At 42.1% G+C, this 19260-nt stretch overlaps 1 protein-coding gene across 2 annotated transcripts in view; it reads right to left on the bottom strand.

Annotated features, from left to right (window-relative positions):
• Positions 1-19260, bottom strand: part of LOC139411485 (E3 ubiquitin-protein ligase NEDD4-like) — a 48472-nt gene that overhangs the window by 21885 nt on the left and 7327 nt on the right. Inside the window, exons 5-6 of one of the 2 annotated variants that reach the window (XM_071157921.1) lie at positions 17012-17065; positions 8844-9938 (exon numbers count right to left, since the gene is read on the bottom strand). In XM_071157921.1, coding sequence (XP_071014022.1) covers positions 8844-9938; positions 17012-17065 — 1149 coding nt within the window. The remainder of the gene's footprint in view (positions 1-8843; positions 9939-17011; positions 17066-19260) is intronic. The other variant, XM_071157920.1, reaches the window with a different exon arrangement.

Below are 19260 nucleotides of genomic sequence, written 5' to 3'. Positions count from 1 at the left end.
CAGCTCCAGAACATTATTCCTCCTCCACCAAACTTTACAGCTAGGACTATGCATACGGGCAGGTAGCGTTCTCCTGGCATCCGCCAAACCCGTCGGACTGCCAGACGGTGAAGTGTGATTCATCACACCAGAGAACGCATTTCCACTGCTCCAGAGTTCAATGGCAGTGAGCTTGACACCATTCCAGTCGACGCTTGGCATTGCACATGGAAACCCATTTCATGAAGCTCCCGACGAACAGTTCTTGTGCTGACGTTGCTTCCAGAGGCAGTTTGGAACTCGGTAGAGAGTGTTACAACCGAGGACAGACAATTTTTCCGCGCTATGCGCTTCAGCATTCACGTTATGTGAGCTTGCGTAGCCTACCACTTCGCGGCTGAGCCATTGTTGCTCCTAGATGTTTCCACTTCACAATAACAGCACTTACAATTGACTGGGGCAACTCTAGCAGGGCAGAAACTTGACGTCCTGACTTGTTGGAAAGGTGGCATCCTATGACGGTGCCACGTTGAAAGTCACTGAGCTCTTCAGTAAGGTCATATACTTCCAATGTTTGTCTGTGGAGATTTAATGGCTGTGGCTGAAATAGCCGAATCCAGTCATTTGAAGGTGTGTCCACATACTTTTGTACATAGTGTATTTCTGACTAGGTCATAGCAATGATAATGTTATTTTCAAGTCATCATAAGTTAAGTTAAGTTAAGTTAAGTCATCATCATTATTTCTATTTCCAAATATTGGATATACGGCATTGTGATTGTATTCAAAAAGAGAAGAAGTGTATGTGTGTGATGGATTCAAAGCCACCAGACAAAAAGGCTGGCAAAAGTAGGCCAACAGAGGTTTTGTTGTTGGAATAAAACCATTTTTTAAAACGGTTTGCAGCTGGTGAAATAAGTCTGGATTTTAAAATGGGTAATTTTCAAACTGTCAAGTAAGAGCTCGGATTTCTTCACTCAAAAATGTAAAACATGAACGTTTGTTATTGCTATTACCGAGCTAGGCTCAAATACACTCCAATTGACCAGTCATTAAAATTTCTCAGCATTTAATGGTATACATAAAGGATAAAACAATTATAACTGATGAAACAAAGTTTCATATGTGCAAAGTTCATATTTCCTCCTGTTGAAGGAAATCATTTTGTTAGGGGATTTCAATACTGATGTCTGCAAAGAGAATAGCCCAACCCACAATGTATTTACGCACTTTTGTAGATTACTTGCTCTGACCCAAATGATAAAAGATCCCACCGGGATATGTGAAACAGTGCAAAGTATGATTGACTTAATATTGGTGTCTGATAAATCTAAAATATTGCAGAGTAGAGTAATAGTATATGGAATCAGTGATAATTTTATTACATTTTGCACAAGGCGGCTTTTTAAAGATATATTATTTAAGTGTCACAACACCGTTAGAATCAGAGGACTCATGGGCCTCCCGGGTGGCGCAGTGGTTAAGGGCGCTGTACTGCAGCGCCAGCTGTGCCATCAGAGTCCTGGGTTCGCGCCCAGCACCAGCGACTCCTGTGGCGGGCTGGGCGCAGTGTACGCTGGCCAAGGTGGCCAGGTGCACGGTGTTTCCTCCGGCGCATTGGTGCGGCTGGCTTCCGGGTTGGATGTGCGCTGTGTTAAAGAAGCAGCGGCTTGGTTGGTTGTGTATCGGAGGACGCATGACTTTCAACCTTCGTCTCTCCCGAGCCCGTACGGGAGTTGTAGCGATGAGACAAGATAGTAGCTACTACAACAATTGGATACTACGAAATTGGGGAGAAAAAGGGGTAAAAAAATAAAAATAAAATTTTTTAAAAAAATCAGAGGACTCAAAAAATACTGTGTTGAAAAGTTTAGGGAGGAAGTGGGTAAAATTGACTGGTCACCTGTGCAAGATAGTGTAGGGGTAGACAGTGCCTGGGAAGTCTTTAAATGTAGATTCCTTGATGTGGTGAATGTGATGGTTCCCATTAGATGGGTCAGGGTAAAGCAGAGATCCAGCCCTTGGTTTAATCATGAAATTCTAGAATCTATCCTAGCAAGGATAAGGACTTTAAAAAATTTAAGAACTCAAGAGCAGCATGATTTTGTCCTATAAAAACATCACAGAAATGAAGCACAGAGCAGGATTGATAAAGCTAAGAGGGGTTACTTAGCTGAGAAAATAATTGAGAACACAAATTACCATAAAAAGCTTTAAAAATCATTTAAGTAACTATGCTGTAGTAGTACTACCAAAAACAAACTAAAACTGTATTGGACTGAACATCAAGTGGGAGATGGTATATGAAAAAGCAGAGGTTGACAATGAATTCAACTTTTATTTTTTACTTCTGTTGGCAGCAAGCTGGTTAGCAAGCTGCCCACCAGTTCTGGTTTGTTTGGAAGCAACCAAGTCAAGAAGTATTATGTAGAGTTAGGGGTTCAGCCAAACTCTTTTTCTTTTTGCAAAGGTAGAAACAGCCAAAATAGTCAGTATGCTGGAAGAGCTTAAATACTCCAAAGCCACAGACCTGGATAATATTCCTGCACGGTTTCTTATAGATTCTGCTGAGCAAATTGGCCCTTGTACTACGCATATCGTTAATCTCTCTCATGAACAAGGTACCTTTCCCAGGGACATGAAACAAGCTAAAGTTATACCTCTGTATAAGAAGGGGATCAAATCTGACCCTGGGAATTATAGGCCTGTATCTATCCTCTGTAACATCAAAGATCATGGAGAGTTGTACATGAGCAAATGTATGAATATGTTAACAAACAGGGTCTAATGTATGATTTTCAGTCAGGTTTTAGAAAAACATACTCCACTGATTCAGGTCTACTTTACTTGACTGACTTCATCAGGAAAGAGATTGATGAGGGAAATCTGTGTGGAATGGTACTGCTTGACCTACAGAAGGCCTTTGATACAGTTAAATACTGTCTCCTAATCTCCAAACTGGAGGCACTGGGGTTAAGCAGTATCCCTCTAGGCTGGGTAAAGTCCTATTTATCAGGAAGGGAGCAAGTAGTAGAGGTTAATGGTTCACTGTCTCAGGCAAAACCAATGATTTGTGGCGTTCTGCAGGGGAGCGTGCTTGGGCCTCTGCGGTTTTTATTGTTTATTAATGATATGAAACATGCTTGTTTTTGCAGTATTTTTCTTTGTGCGGATGACTCTACACTTCTTGTGTCTCACAAAGGTAAAACTGTGTTGGAGAGCATACTTAGCACAGAGCTTTCTAACATTAACAAACGGCTTGGAGGTAATAAGCTCTCTCTGCACTTGGGGAAAACTGAAGCAATTATTTTTGGATCCAGACTTAAATTGTGTAGGTCATCTGAAATCAGAGTTGAGTTAGGGGGTGAGGTGCTGACTACTAAAACCTCTGTTAGCTACTTGGGATGTATCCTTGATGGAAGCTTGGGAGGTGTAAGCATGGCCAATAAAGTGCTAGGGAAGGTTAACGCCAGGACTATGTTTTTGGCTAGAAAGTCCAAGCTGCTTGATAAGGACTCCATGAAAGTGCTAGCTACTGCCCTTATTCAATGCCATTTTGACTTTGCTAGTACTTCCTGGTTTGGGGGCTTATCTAGACTTATGAAGGGGAAGCTCCAGATAGCCCAGAATAAGCTGATCAGGGTAGTATTGAAAGTGAGTCCACGTACTCACATAGGCAGGAGCTGCTTTCAGGAACTAAACTGGCTGTATTTATGGTCATGCGCCCAGATATCTAAGTGATGACTTTCCTCGTGTTAGGGATGTACACAATCACAGCACCAGATCAGGTGTTGCTGATATGTGCTTATACAGGTTCAGGAGTAATGCTGGGAAAGGTACTTTCTTGTATACTGGAGCCTCAGAATGGAATGAGTTGCCTCTGCCCATAAAAACAACATCCTCTCTGGGCAGCTTTAAAAATAAAGTAAAAATATGTTTGATGTCTTCTGTGCCCATATGAATAACATTTATGATGTAACTGGAATGATGATAGATGTTTTTTTCTGTTTTTGTATTATTATTTCACTGCCATACTGTGTATGGCTTTTTCAAGTGTTATGTGTGCTTGTTTTTTTTAAATGGTCGAATGAATAAACAACGATTTAGTCCACTTCAAAAAGGTATAGTGTTTCTAAATGTATATTTCTTGTCTGACTCAATGTCTGAACTGGTTTTCAAAACCAAATGTATGGAAGGCCTCTACACAAACAGAGCAGTAAACAGTCCATCCAAAATGTGAAAGTACTAGACTATAATACTCATAATCTTCCTCTTCTTCCATGCCCTGGTTCTCTCAGGAAAACACATCATATGTTGAAAATTAAGGTCAAACCACAAAGTAGAGGAATTCTCTCTCTCGGTCTCTGGAGCCCCGGTGTGGTGGATATATTATCTTGTCATAAAGAATGTCATTTAAAAAAAGATAAGTTCAATAATGAAAATAGAAAACAATGAAAAAGCTGTGTAGAATTCTGAATAGGTGCAGCTCCTACTGAACAGACCTTTCCCATTACAGGGTAGAGAAAGGCCAGAGTGATTTATTTTGATGAGGTTTATCAGATAAAACATCCACTTACCGGTATGTATAAAAAATAATTATAAGTCGAAGAATGCTTTGCAATTAGCCTCTGTTTTTAAGCCTCAGTTGTGGTGGTAATGTAAGGGAAAGGACGGCCTTGGCCAAGTGTTTCAACTGCAAGGAGTTAGTTAATGGTCTGTGCAGGAGAAGAGGACAATTTTCTGCTCCATGGAGAGAGTCTGCCTGCCAACAAACCACCTCAGAGAGGGACAAAGCTGGGTCTGCATGTGGGGTCTTCCTTCTGGTCTGGATGCACCTGCTCTGCAGCCACTCTGCCACAAAACAAAGCCCCTTCCTGTAGCAGCTTACAAAACCACAGCTTGCAGAAAAACTGGGTCAGCCAGGCATACTGTACTGCTCAAACGTCCATACACGTATCCATGGACATTAAGTGAGCCTCTCAACATGGAAAACAAGACGAATCACATAATCCTTTCTCATCTTAAAAACTGTTTCCATACGCTCTACTCACTTTGTATTTATTCGCTCTACTGAAGCTAAATCCATCAAGACAAGAGGTCTTATACACATTTGCCTCAGATCTCGATAAGATCACAGGCCAGATAAAAAAAGGTAAGAGTTCAGGGGGAACAAATTACACCATTTTGATAGATCACTATCAAGGTCACAAGGTTTACTAAGGCAATTTAGAAAAAAATCTGTTCTGGTGCTCTGATGCATCAAAAAAAGAACACAAAAACGTACATGCGGTCAGAACTGCCAAGCAGAAGAAATATCAGCCTGCGCAGAGAAGTGCGAGATTGAACTTTACTCAACTTTCTAGAGTTCTCCCCATTATTTAACAATATCCACATTTCCCTTTACTGTGGGAATTGTGATCGAATCAAGGCAATAGCCACTTTCAATGCAACATAACGAAACAAAAATAATTAGTATGCAAAACTAACTATGCAAGAGATTTTGTTGGCAGAGCACATCGGAGTAGGATTTCTATTGCATTGACAAGCACGACTCAGGCCTGCACTCTACACAGACCGGTCCGCCATAACCAATCAGAGCTGCAGTAGACCTTGGCTTGAATAAGCTAAGTAACCAATAGGCAGAGGGTAGCATAATGTGTCTGATTCTCTGTAATAATGGTATGGGAATAATAATACATTTTATTTTGTAAAGTGGTTTCTTGCATCAAACAAAAATGTTCAGTCACCTCATCTGAAGGACAAGTGGATAAACAGGTTAATGTCAAGCCCTGCATGTTTTTTTCAAAAGTCTCATGGAATGTAGGCCTTCTGTAGGCTGAATGATATAACATTTGAATATGGAAACAGCGGTTCTCTGATGCATTTTCTCCATAGTTGTTTTTATGGTAGGCCTAGATTATGATCAAATAGTCACAGTAGCCTACCTGGTCACTGTTAAAACAGTAAATTAAAGGGGGTACAACCTCAGTGTTCACAACGGAAGTTGCAGAGAATTTTCACAACGTTGAAGTTTGTGCTCATCGGACCTGACATTTGCTCAGTGCCACAAAAATTAGAGGGAACAACGCATGCCGGTCCTGCTATTCATTTTCGGTAGAGTCCAATTACTGTAGCTAACCAGCTTGGTCCTGGAAAACAGTGTTGTTTGCCAACAGCTATGCTACTGTACAGTATCTGTACACATGACCTTGAAAGGAAAAGCAGGTAATTCTTACATCTTCCAGGACAACACTCAGATGGGATGCATATAACGAGCATGACCTTTGAACTCTGTTGAAATTCACTGCCTGGGGACTGATCGTCATGATTAGGGAGATTCAATGTTTACATTATGAGACTGTCATTCATCTCATTCTCCTTTCCTTCATTATTGTGCTTGGTGTCTTGTTTATCCTCTGTGTTTGGCCACAACACTGAGCTGATCGTGATTCTGGGGCTGCTACTCTTTAAAAACCGCCAAATAGCGATTAAGGTGTATGGACTGACCAGAAGAAATGGTCACTTATCAGGCTCAGTGAGGTATCAGGGCTCAGATCAAGATGGTGCTTAGCCTTGTCAATGTCCAAAAGGCATATGGTCAGCTCACGAGAGATGGGCAAGGGACAGAGGCAGAGGGAAGAAGAGTGGGAAAGACAGAACAAGAGAGACAAAGTAATACCACCCAGCATACCACCCTGCATACCACTGCTGGCTTGCTTCTGAAGCTAAGCAGGGTTGGTCCTGGTCAATCCCTGGATGGGAGACCAGATGCTGCTGGAAGTGGTGTTGGAGGCACTCTTTCCTCTGGTCTAAAAAAATATATCTCAATGCCCTAGGGCAGTGATTGGGGACACTGCCCTGTGTAGGGTGCCGTCTTTGAGATGGGATGTTAAACGGGTGTCCTGACTCTCTGAGGTCATTAAAGATCCCATGGCACTTATCGTAAGAGTAGGGGTGTTAACCCCGGTGTCCTGGCTAAATTCCCAATCTGGCCCTCAAACCATCACGGTCACCTAATAATCCCCAGTTTACAATTGGCTCATTCATCCACCTCCTTTCCCCTGTAACTATTCCCCAGGTCATTGCTGCAAATGAGAACATGTTCTCAGTTAACTTACCTGGTAAAATAACGGGGAAAAAAAATTAAAAAAGGGGGAGGAGATGTAGCCACAGTGGAGGCCATGAGGGCTCACCTCTGATTCCAACAACAAAGCTCTCGCCGCGTGACTAAACCACACTGGCACAATTCTGGCAGCACGCTTTTGTCTGTCTTCCTTCTCTTCACGCTCCACTGACAGACTACACATACACCAGCATTTTGAGTATCTAGTTTTCCCTACATCAGAGATAACTCTTACTTTGAGACAGAGTTAAAATACAGGAACATATGGCATCAGTCAGTCCTCTTTAAATGGCACAAGCCATTGCCAGGCAACAGCACTGATTGGAGCTAATTAAAGTTAATATACCAGTCAAAAATGTCAACAAAAGTGTCCTGTGGAATAAATTAAATAAACATGTTTTGCAACTGTTATTCAGATTATGGTTCCAGAGGAGCTTCTCTAAGAGGCTATCACCGGATTAAAATAAATCATAAAAACAGGAGCACCGATGCTTATGACCTGCTGGGCTTAAGCAAGAGGTATGGACAGGAGGGGATCTCATGTCCTAAATGAGATTATATAAGAGTTCAGCTGTTATAAAAGGTTACAGCTCTGGCTAATTGCTGGTGCAGGTCTTACTTGACAAGCTGCTAAATGCAAAGAGGGAGATGGAGCATGAGTGATAAAGAGGGGGAGGACTGACACATGATGCTTTACAAACACGGTCTAGCAGGAGGACCCGAGAGGAAGGGAACACACCATCCTTTTACTGTAAAAGGCTCCGTCGCCAAACACCCACATCCTACATAACATGATCCCCAGGCCTGTGGATGGCTGGCATAACTGAGCGCTTCTCTAGTATCACGTTGTTCAATTTGAATTCATAGGGCTGGCCAGTGCAACAGCGGGACAGACTATCTGGAGTCAGGGAATATTTCAGAGGAGCTTTATTTATAGCGAGGGGGGGGGCTGATTTTCTCACAACTAAATTTAGTCAGGGGTAAATACTTAAACTGATTACTCAAAGCGTTAATAGAATAATAAAAACGGAAAACCCCTCTTAACCAAAGCACGTGTGTACACAAATGCTCACAAGGCCGCCGCAGACAAGTATTGCATGAGGGAGGCTTTATTTTCTTTCTCCTGGGTTCAAGTATGTTAATGGTTTACTGTTATACAACTGAATACCTTTGAATTTTTGTCCACATTGGGCTTGTTAACCGCATGACTTAGCTGACGCTGTCTTCTCAGTTACTGAACGTAGCTTCTGCTTGCTCGCAGGGAGCCCAAAGGTTGAGTAAACAGAGCAACATGTAGGGTACAGACTAGATATGGCATCAGAAATTAAGAGAGGTAGCATTTTCAAATGGACATCACTGAAAGTTACACACAAACTCTCAGCCATCTCTCTTAGAGAGTAGGTTCAGTGCTTTACTAAACAGAACAATATATTTTAAATGGAAACTAACGGAGCATTTCAGATAAGCCATCTTATGGGTGATGGACATTACAAGTACAACATAAATACCCCACTTTGTGGTGTTCACTATCTCTATTTATTGAGGTTAGAAGTGAACGGTACAAATACAGACCAACCACAAATGAGCCAATACACTATGACACTACACAGCTGAAAATAAGTTAACCAATAAATGGACCACCCATTCTACTACATTTTGCCAAAGCATAGGCCTAATTTATCTCTATTCTCAGCCTTGCTAAGCTCCTATCCTACCCCACCCAGTGAAGGAAAAAACTCACCGTGGTCTTTCTTGCAGGGCTCTTTTGTATGTGATCCCTTTTGTGGTTAGTGTTTACGTCAATGACAGGGCTAGAGACCCTTGCCCCAGAGCCGTGGGACACATGGATGTGCACATGTGGAGAGTTAGCTAGTTTTTGGTTGGAAACGTGACATGAAATACCAGTATTATGGTAGGGGACTTCCAGAGAAAAGCTCCTTTGTAAGGCGTGATGACAATGGTTTTCCTCAGGCATTTCCTGTCCATTTCCATTGTCTGCGTGACGGGCACTTTGGCTCCTCTCTGAAAGTTTAGCTGAGGGGAGCAAGCAAGCCGAGGTGCTGCGATACAGCTTAATGTGGCGAGGGCCACATTCACTCTCCAACTGAGGGGCCTGGGTTAGAGATTCAGGACATTCAACATTGACTGTTGTTCTGTTTGTAGATGCCTTCCCAGACATTAGTCGCTGGTGGGCAAAGTGCAGTAGCACACTGGAGTGTCGGTCTAAATTTTCAGAGCGGTCAGTCTTCTCACACGCCTCCATTTTGTCTTTAGGTTTATCCGGAAAATGCACCATGGGCCTGGCGTCTCGGAACTCCACTGACGGAAAGCTGCTCTTAGAGAGTCGCAGGCCGTTCATCGCCGTGGCGATGGACGCTTTCGAGGTACCCGTCTCGTCCTCCTGCAGGGGCTCACTGGGGGACAACTGGAGCTGGTGAGAAGTCTGGTAGGAGCCCCTGACTGGAGGCAGGGCGGGAAGAGCCACAGGGCTGACCGGGGAGGCTGGTGGTGTATTACAGGGGCTCCGTGGAAATATAACCAGGGAGGAGCAGCGTCTCAGGGGGACCTTGGCTTTCCTACGGGGCAGACTCCTCTCCTGGGCTGCCCTACGCTGATCTGGGAGCTCTGGCTCAAAGATGCTGCTGCTGCTGCAGTAGCCTGCGTCACTGGCCGTGCTGTTTCTACAGGAGCCCCCATCTGAGCCACTGCCCGCTCCCACCTCGCAGACCCCTGGCTCCCCGCCCTCAGTGCTGTTCTCCAGCTCTCCATTCAGCTTGCCACGGGGCTGCAGCGAGATCTGCAGAGTACTCTTCTTGCTGCCGCTACCGGTGTTCACCTTGGGTATAAATACGGATGAGTAGCCGTACTCTGGTGACAGGGGAGGCAAAGCCAAGGCTAGCTGCCCTGGAATCACCTTCATGTGGACACAGCTGTGTGCTAGGCTCTCTGCGGGGCTGCGGGTTGACACACAGAGACCGCTCTCCTCACCATGGCTGCTCAGGCTCTCTGACAGAGGATCCGTGTTGCTTCTCCTCGACGCAAAGTGCAAGCGGAGCCGGCGTGCCATTCGTCTAACGCTCTAATCCCTGGGAGCCAGTAGTGAGCATGGCAAGGCAAGAGACCTGCTGGGGAGAAAAAACGAACAGCGGCAAGGCAACTTCTCCGAGTCCCGTTCTGCTCTGTGATTACAATCATTAGCGGCAGCACATAGCCAAAATAGCTCTGGAAACAACCTACATTCCTCTCAGGGCTGCTCTTTAAGGCTAGCAGTCTGGGGAGGTCAGGTGCTCTTCTGTGGAGCCACGACCCAAACGCACAAGCCCCTCAGACTGAAGTAACCCCAGTGGTCCGCCTCTTTAAGGAGCTGAACTCAACCCAGTCACAGAGCTGCACCAAGGCTTTAAAGGGCAGAAGTCCCATTCCAGCCAAACCTCAGCCTTGTCGCAACTGTGCCTTCTGAAATATAGACAGACCGCGTCCGGCCTCTTCCAAAAGCCCCACTCCTCCTGGTCACCTCACTAGAAACAACACAACTCTTCAGCATGGAGAACTGTTCATTTCTGTTTCAGGCCACTCACTCAAGACTCTGGCGCTACTGGCTCCCAGCAGCAGCTATGCTTCTAATGTTTCTCCTGTGCTGTGCCACCAGATATTTTTACCCACTGGTATTGAATTACAGGAAATCAAGAGGAATGAGTTTCAGCAAAATTCTATATGAAACTGAGGAATGGGTGTCCTAATACACACACACTTTTTTGAATTACTATTTTGACAGTTGAGCCCTGTAGATACAGAAATATACATATCTATACAAAAAAGCACAATATACACGTTCATCATAAAAAAACAAATCCACACAATCATACACACAATGCAATCATAAAAAACAAACAAGTTCAAGGGTCCTCTAACAGCAGTCTGAAAAGCCCTAGAGGCACCAATTCCCCCAATTTCAGGGTGTTTTGGAAATTGTTCCACATGTAAGGTGCAGAAAAACGAATAGCATCCATACTGGGAAACCACCGTGGCCGGGGAAATATGTAGGGAAGATACTGGTAGTTATTACAAAACGGCAAAAGTCAGAAAACTCAAACTAAACAAAAATTATTGTTTATAGGTTAGACCTAGCTTCGTTATCACGTTTATACATTCACACCTACTACAAAAAAACTTCACTCCTACACTAGCTCGGCACATAAATAGGCAACTATAGAGAGCTTAATTTCATGTATAAAGCAGCTCTGAAAAACAAAGTGATATATGCGGCATCACCTGTCATTCGACACCTCATATAACAGCCAGTAGTTGGTTTAATTCCCGATATGCTGTCATTGACATTCCACTCCATATCAACCAAAAGCTATTGTGTGAGGCTGGGGCTATTCTGGGGCATTACTGTCAGCCTGGCCTGCAGGTCAGTTCCATACTGTAATGCTATGAAAGTGGCACAGGCTGGATGTGACAATGACTCACCAGTTGAGACTGACGCAGTCAGAGCGCCCACGTCACACCACGTGCCACATAGTGACTATTCCCACAACAACCCGTGATGGGCATGGGGGTATCAGGAAATCTCAGGAGCCACTAAAGTATCAACACTGATATATTGTGTACATGTACAGTAGGTTAAGATCTGCGCAAATCTATTGATATCAATTAATTATAATTTACATGAAAGTCAGTCAGGCCTACATGGTGTGTCTTAAATTTGGATGAGGCCCCATGTTTGCACAACTTTACACACTTAGATGCGAGACTATCCTGGGTATCAGTCAGCAGTACTCCTGTCACTCCATGCTATCAAAAGCAGCTAGGCCAGAGCCATGGCTAGTTACCCCCACATAAGTATTCAGCTATGTGGCCGTTGGCAAAACAATAACGCTACTAAAACAATCACTGCTTGGTCATACTTGAGTTAGTTTAATGTGTTCAGAACCAAATAGCCTACCTTTCACTCTTAATAAGACCCAAGGGGATATTCTATTTCCAATACCTGGATTTAATGGAGACAAATTGCTATAAAAAAGGTATACTAGTATTCATCACAAGTTAAAACATAGGTCTGTACTTTTGGACAAAACACCAGTGTTAACAACCTAGGTCTAGGCTAAATGTTACTGAGGCATTGACATACACACAAACATACCTTCCTTTATGTATTGTAGGTCATACATGCAACTGGCATTCTCTGCTTGATACTGGTCAGTAGACCTCATGAAATAGAGGTAACTGGGTCATTCAAAATATGTGGATGTGACAATTACAGAGACCAGAAATAAACAAATGAAATAGAGGTCGACCGATGAATCGGAATGGCCGATTAATTACGGCCGATTTCAAGTTCATAACAATCGGTAATCAGCATTTTTGGACACCGATCATGGCCGATTACATTGCACTCCACGAGGAGACTGCGTGGCAGGCTGACTACCTGTTATGCGAGTGCAGCAAGGAGCCAAGGTAAGGTACCTGCTAGCATTAAATGTATCTTACAAAAAAACAATATGATAGGCCATTAATATGGTCAAATCCAGAAACTAAGGCTTGTATTTCTGTGTGTTATTATATTATAATTAAGTCTATGATTTGATAGAGCAGTCTGACTGAGCGGTGGAAGGCAGCAGCAGGCTCGTAAGCATTCATTCAAATAGCACTTTACTGCATTTGTCAGCAGCTCTTCGCAATGCTTCAAGCATTGCGCTGTTTGACTTCAAGCCTATCAACTTCCGAGATTAGGCTGGCAATACTAAAGTACCTATTAGAACATCCAACAGTCAAAGGTATTTGAAATTCAATTGGTATAGAAAGAAACAAACCAAATTGAACATGTTTCATTATTTATTTGAGACTAAATTGATTTTATTGATGTATTATATTAAGTTAAAATAAGTGTTCATTGAGTATTGTTGTAATTGTCATTATTACAAAAAAAAAAAAAAATATATATATATATATACATACACACACAGTGCCTTGCGAAAGTATTCGGCCCCCTTGAACTTTGCGACCTTTTGCCACATTTCAGGCTTCAAACATAAAGATATAAAACTGTATTTTTTTGTGAAGAATCAACAACAAATCAATTTTAACAAATCAAAAACTGAAAAATTGGGCGTGCAAAATTATTCAGCCCCCTTAAGTTAATATTTTGTAGCGCCACCTTTTGCTGCGATTACAGCTGTAAGTCGCTTGGGGTATGTCTCTATCAGTTTTGCACATCGAGAGACTGAAATTTTTTCCCATTCCTCCTTGCAAAACAGCTCGAGCTCAGTGAGGTTGGATGGAGAGTATTTGTGAACAGCAGTTTTCAGTTCTTTCCACAGATTCTCGATTGGATTCAGGTCTGGACTTTGACTTGGCCATTCTAACACCTGGATATGTTTATTTTTGAACCATTCCATTGTAGATTTTGCTTTATGTTTTGGATCATTGTCTTGTTGGAAGACAAATCTCCGTCCCAGTCTCAGGTCTTTTGCAGACTCCATCAGGTTTTCTTCCAGAATGGTCCTGTATTTGGCTCCATCCATCTTCCCATCAATTTTAACCATCTTCCCTGTCCCTGTTGAAGAAAAGCAGGCCCAAACCATGATGCTGCCACCACCATGTTTGACAGTGGGGATGGTGTGTTCAGCTGTGTTGCTTTTACGCCAAACATAACGTTTTGCATTGTTGCCAAAAAGTTCAATTTTGGTTTCATCTGACCAGAGCACCTTCTTCCACATGTTTGGTGTGTCTCCCAGGTGGCTTGTGGCAAACTTTGAACAACACTTTTTATGGATATCTTTAAGAAATGGCTTTCTTGCCACTCTTCCATAAAGGCCAGATTTGTGCAATATACGACTGATTGTTGTCCTATGGACAGAGTCTCCCACCTCAGCTGTAGATCTCTGCAGTTCATCCAGAGTGATCATGGGCCTCTTGGCTGCATCTCTGATCAGTCTTCTCCTTGTATGAGCTGAAAGTTTAGAGGGACGGCCAGGTCTTGGTAGATTTGCAGTGGTCTGATACTCCTTCCATTTCAATATTATCGCTTGCACAGTGCTCCTTGGGATGTTTAAAGCTTGGGAAATCTTTTTGTATCCAAATCCGGCTTTAAACTTCTTCACAACAGTATCTCGGACCTGCCTGGTGTGTTCCTTGTTCTTCATGATGCTCTCTGCGCTTTTGACGGACCTCTGAGACTATCACAGTGCAGGTGCATTTATACAGAGACTTGATTACACACAGGTGGATTGTATTTATCATCATTAGTCATTTAGGTCAACATTGGATCATTCAGAGATCCTCACTGAACTTCTGGAGAGAGTTTGCTGCACTGAAAGTAAAGGGGCTGAATAATTTTGCACGCCCAATTTTTCAGTTTTTGATTTGTTAAAAAAGTTTGAAATATCCAATAAATGTCGTTCCACTTCATGATTGTGTCCCACTTGTTGTTGATTCTTCACAAAAAAATACAGTTTTATATCTTTATGTTTGAAGCCTGAAATGTGGCAAAAGGTCGCAAAGTTCAAGGGGGCCGAATACTTTCGCAAGGCACTGTGTGTATATATATATATATATACACATACACACACACACACACACACACACACACACACACACACACATACATACATACACACACACAAATCGGCATCTTTTGGTCCTCCAATAAATCACTATCGAAAAATCATAATTGGTCGACCTCTAAAATGAAAGCCAAACACACCTGGAAGGTAGCAATACAAACAGGTAGGCCTACTCAGGTAGTGTTGGCGTACTTGAATATAAACTAGGCCTATTCATGGAATAAAAGTTATTCTGACCATTGTCAGAATGAATCAAGTGATAACACACCACATTTACACTCCCCTAAGTACTTATTTGGACAGTGAAGCTAAAACTTTTAAATTTGGCTCTATACTCCAGCATTTTGGATTTGAGATCAAATGTTCAATTTGAGGCAACAGTACAAAATGTCACCTTTCATTTGAGGGTATCTTCATACATATCCGTTTTACCGTTTAGAAATTAAAGCACCATGTATCTAGTCCCACATTTGAAGATGTCAAATATTGAGAAATGCACTTCTGTATTAAAGTAGTGAAAAGTGTAGTATTTGGTCTCATATTCCTAGCACGCAACGACTACATCACACTTGTGACTATTCAAAAACTTGTTGGATGCATTTGTAATTTGTTTTGGTTGTGTTTCAGATTGTGTTGTTCCCAATATAAATGAATGATAAATAATATATTGTGTCATTCTGGAGTCACTTTCAATGTAAATAAGAATAGAATATGTTTCCAAACACGTCAACATTAACGTGGATGCTACCATGATTATGGATAATTATGAATGAATCATAAATAGTGAGAACGTTAGATGCACAAACATCATACCCTCAAGACATACTTGGGGAGGACATTATATTTATGCCTTCACTCATCATTCATCCACATTAACCCTTTCCACTCGTTGAAAATTGCAGATTTTGTCATTGATAAGCGCCGAAATTGGAAACCAGCGCCTGTACAGTAACATGCTACACGTGACATCAGAGCTCAGGTTTTCCAGTTCACAGGGCTGTATGGGTATGTATGACTATGTATCACTGACAGACATTATAAACTTGAGCACCGCACGAGACAAGAGGATGCCCCCGTCCCTCCGGGTAATTGGGCTACTTTTGCACATTTGTGGTCAGAGTGAGGATAATGCTGTAAATCAGGAGGAGTTTGTGTTCTGAAAGTTGAACCGTTGAGAAATATAATAAATATCGCATTTGAAGTTATACCAGCAAACCACACACTCAACAGTTCAAATGTGCACTTCACATGTCCATATTTGAAAACTCATGTCATTTACATTATCAACATTTATGATCGCTATGTTAGATCCAGAGTTACAAGGATGTCATGTGTTATACCCTGGGTTGTCCTGGACACAATGAGCCAGTATGTCGTATTGTGAAGAACATTTGCAGCAGGACACACACTTGAATGCACTCATGACTCCATTCTGTGCAACAAAATTACGTCTGAAGTGCCTTTTGAAAGCCTAACACTAAAATCATATTTTATAACTAAGCTAGCCATGTCGGCAACAGAATCAGCTTTCAAATGATGCCCCTCTGACCCAGATTGCGATTTATAAATGGAACCTTTTTGGATTGCGTATACAACAGTAATGTGTGATGGTTGGGACACAGGGCTGTGTTCCAAACAAAAAACTACAAGTGGGCTTGCTTCAGTTCCTCAATGGCAAAGTCATGAGAGCTCAAAAAAGGAACTTATAGTTGAGGGCTCTTTCCTTCAACTATATTATAAAAGTGCATTGAAATTGCTTAGGAACTGTGCACAGTTTGGAGAGGTGTGTGGCCACTTGGAAACACCAGTATGACCTCTCACTCCAACCAATGTAATAGTTTTTTAATATCTTGCACCTATTCCAAAATGCCAATGAATATTCTTATGTTACTGAATGTATCCAGAGTATTTTCAGATTTTCGTTATTGAAAAATGCTGTGAAAAGTACAGTAAATGTAAAATGCACATAAAATCAAAAGTGTAATGTTTGGATGCAGTCTTGTGTCAGATGAACTGTTGTGTCCTCACCTTTGGCTAGATAATTTCCCCATAATATCCAGTGTTCTTTCAATTGCTAACATGGTCATGCATATTCATATACTTAACTTCAGACTAGTTTAATACACAAGTGAATTTGTTCAAATACTTATGAACCTCCAAAATGTGGGGACTAGATACATAAAGTGCTAACTGGTAAAACATATGTACAGGATAATAATAACTATCACTATGTCTATGCCTTCAAGGTCATTTACACTTTTAGTAAAGTGAGTCAGCAGCAGTGGTGGCAGTGTCAAAACCACAGGTCTGAACATACTGAAGGAATATCGTAATGACTTACCAGACGATTCTCATCAAACACCTCCAGCAACAGCCGATGCTTCCTGGGATGAACCTGAAAGAGAAAAGTTTGACTTCAATAAATGGGTCCAAAAACATCAACAAATTGAATCAACAACAACCAGTCATTAATCTCCCCAAAATGTTTTAGTCCGAAGATCAAGTATCTATCAGCCCCCAGTATCTGTCAATCACAACAAATCCTTAACCGTCATTAGGTATAGAACTCAACCAGTTTACTATTTGTTTCTAAGTTCAAATTGAATGTTTCTTTAGAATTGGGTGTACCTTCTAAACATCTCTTTCGTGGCCACACAAAGCGTTGGTATGTGGAAACATAACATTTGACCTCATGTTGCTCAGAACTCACATACCATGAAAACAGTTAGGCTATACAGCAAAGCAAGATCTGTCGCAAACACCCACAGAGAGGTAGTGGAAACTTCCCCTGAGCAATTTCCTAAGAGGTCTCACAACTAGGTGAAGATGACATTCAAAGCAAACTGATTAAAGTCAAAAGAAAATCCACATAGAAATAAGAACATCAACACGAGCGGCATTGTCTACACCAGTGGTTCCCAAACTTTCTATAGTCCCGTACCCCTTCAAACATTCAACCGCCATCTGAGTACCTCCTCTAGCACCAGGGTCAGCGCAATGTCAAATGTTTTTTTGCCATCATTGTAAGCCTGCCACACACACACACGATACAGTTATTAAACATAAGAATGAGTGAGTTTGTGTCACAACCTGGCTTGTGGGAAGTGACAAAGCTCTTATAGGACCAGGGCACAAATAATAATCAATCATTTTGCTCTTTATTTAAGATGGTTAAATATAAAACCTTATTTGTTAATCGAAAATTGTGACTAACTCACCACAGGTTAACAAGAAGGGTGTGCTTGAAAGGATGCATATAACTCCGCAACGTTGGGATGTATTGGAGTATCATTCTTAAATAATTTTCCACACACAGTCTGTGCCTGTATTTAGTTTTCATGCTAGTTAGGGCCGAGAATCCACTCTCACATAGGTACGTGGTAGCAAAGGGCATCAGTGTCTTAACAGCACAATTTGCCAAGGAGGTATAGTCTGAGCACAGCCTAATCTAGAAATCTGGCAGTGGCTTCGGAATAAATAAAATTTTCGCAGAACCACTTGTTGCAATTTCGATGAGGCTCTCTCGTTGAGATATCGGTAAGTGGACTGGAGGCAGGGCATGAAAGGGATAACAAATCCAGTTGTTTGTGTCATCCGTTTCGGTTAAGTACCTACGTAATTGCGCACCCAACTCACTCAGGTGCTTCACTATATCACATTTGACATTGTCCGTAAGCTTGAGTTCATTTGCACACAAAAAAATCATACAATGATGGAAAGACCTGTGTGTTGTCCTTGTAATGCAGACAGAGAAAAGTTCAAACTTCTTAAATCAGAGCGTCAATTTTGTCCCGCACTTTGAATATAGCTGAGGAGAGTCCCTGTAATCCTAGATTCAGATCATTCAGGTGAGAAAAAACATCACCCAGATAGGCCAGTCGTGTGAGAAACGTCATTGTGAAAATTATGGTCAGTAGGGAAATCTTTAAGCTCGTCTATCAATTCCAAAAAAAAAAAGTGTCAATACTTTGCCCCTTGATAACCAGCACACTTCTGTATGTTGTAAATGCGCTACATGGTCGCTGCCCATATCATTGCATAGTGCAGAAAATACACAAGAGTTCGGGGCCTTGCTTTAACAAAGTTAACCATTTTCACTGTAGTGTCCAAAACGTCTTTCAAGCCGTCAGGCATTCCTTTGGCAGCAAGAGCCTCTCGGCGGATGCTGCAGTGTACCCATGCGGTGTCGGGTGTCTCCCTGTCATGGCTTTTGCACCACCAGTACAGATACCAACACTTCTTGACCACCAAAGTCCATTTGATGTCACAAAGCTGTCCAGCACTTTAAAAATATCCTCTCCTGTTGTCCTTGTTTCCAGAAGAGGATGTCTTCCTTAATTGACCCCCCATAAACTTAACAGACACATACCAGGAGCTGTGCCAGGCCATCACGTCTGTTGACTCATCCAGCTGTAATGCATATAATTCAGTGGCTTGTATGCAAAGTAGTAATTGTTTCAAAACATCTCCTGCCATGTCACTGATGCTTCGTGAAACTGTTGTTTGATGAAGCCATTGTCTGTATATAGCTTTTTTTTTTACCTTTTCCCCCAGCATTGTCCCAGCTATATCCGTGGCAGCAGGAATAAT

The sequence above is a fragment of the Oncorhynchus clarkii genome, chromosome 6 (genome assembly GCF_045791955.1).
Source record: "Oncorhynchus clarkii lewisi isolate Uvic-CL-2024 chromosome 6, UVic_Ocla_1.0, whole genome shotgun sequence".
Classification (NCBI taxonomy): domain Eukaryota; kingdom Metazoa; phylum Chordata; class Actinopteri; order Salmoniformes; family Salmonidae; genus Oncorhynchus; species Oncorhynchus clarkii.
Note: the sequence above shows the minus strand (reverse complement) of the source record. Positions and strands in the feature narration are given on the sequence as shown.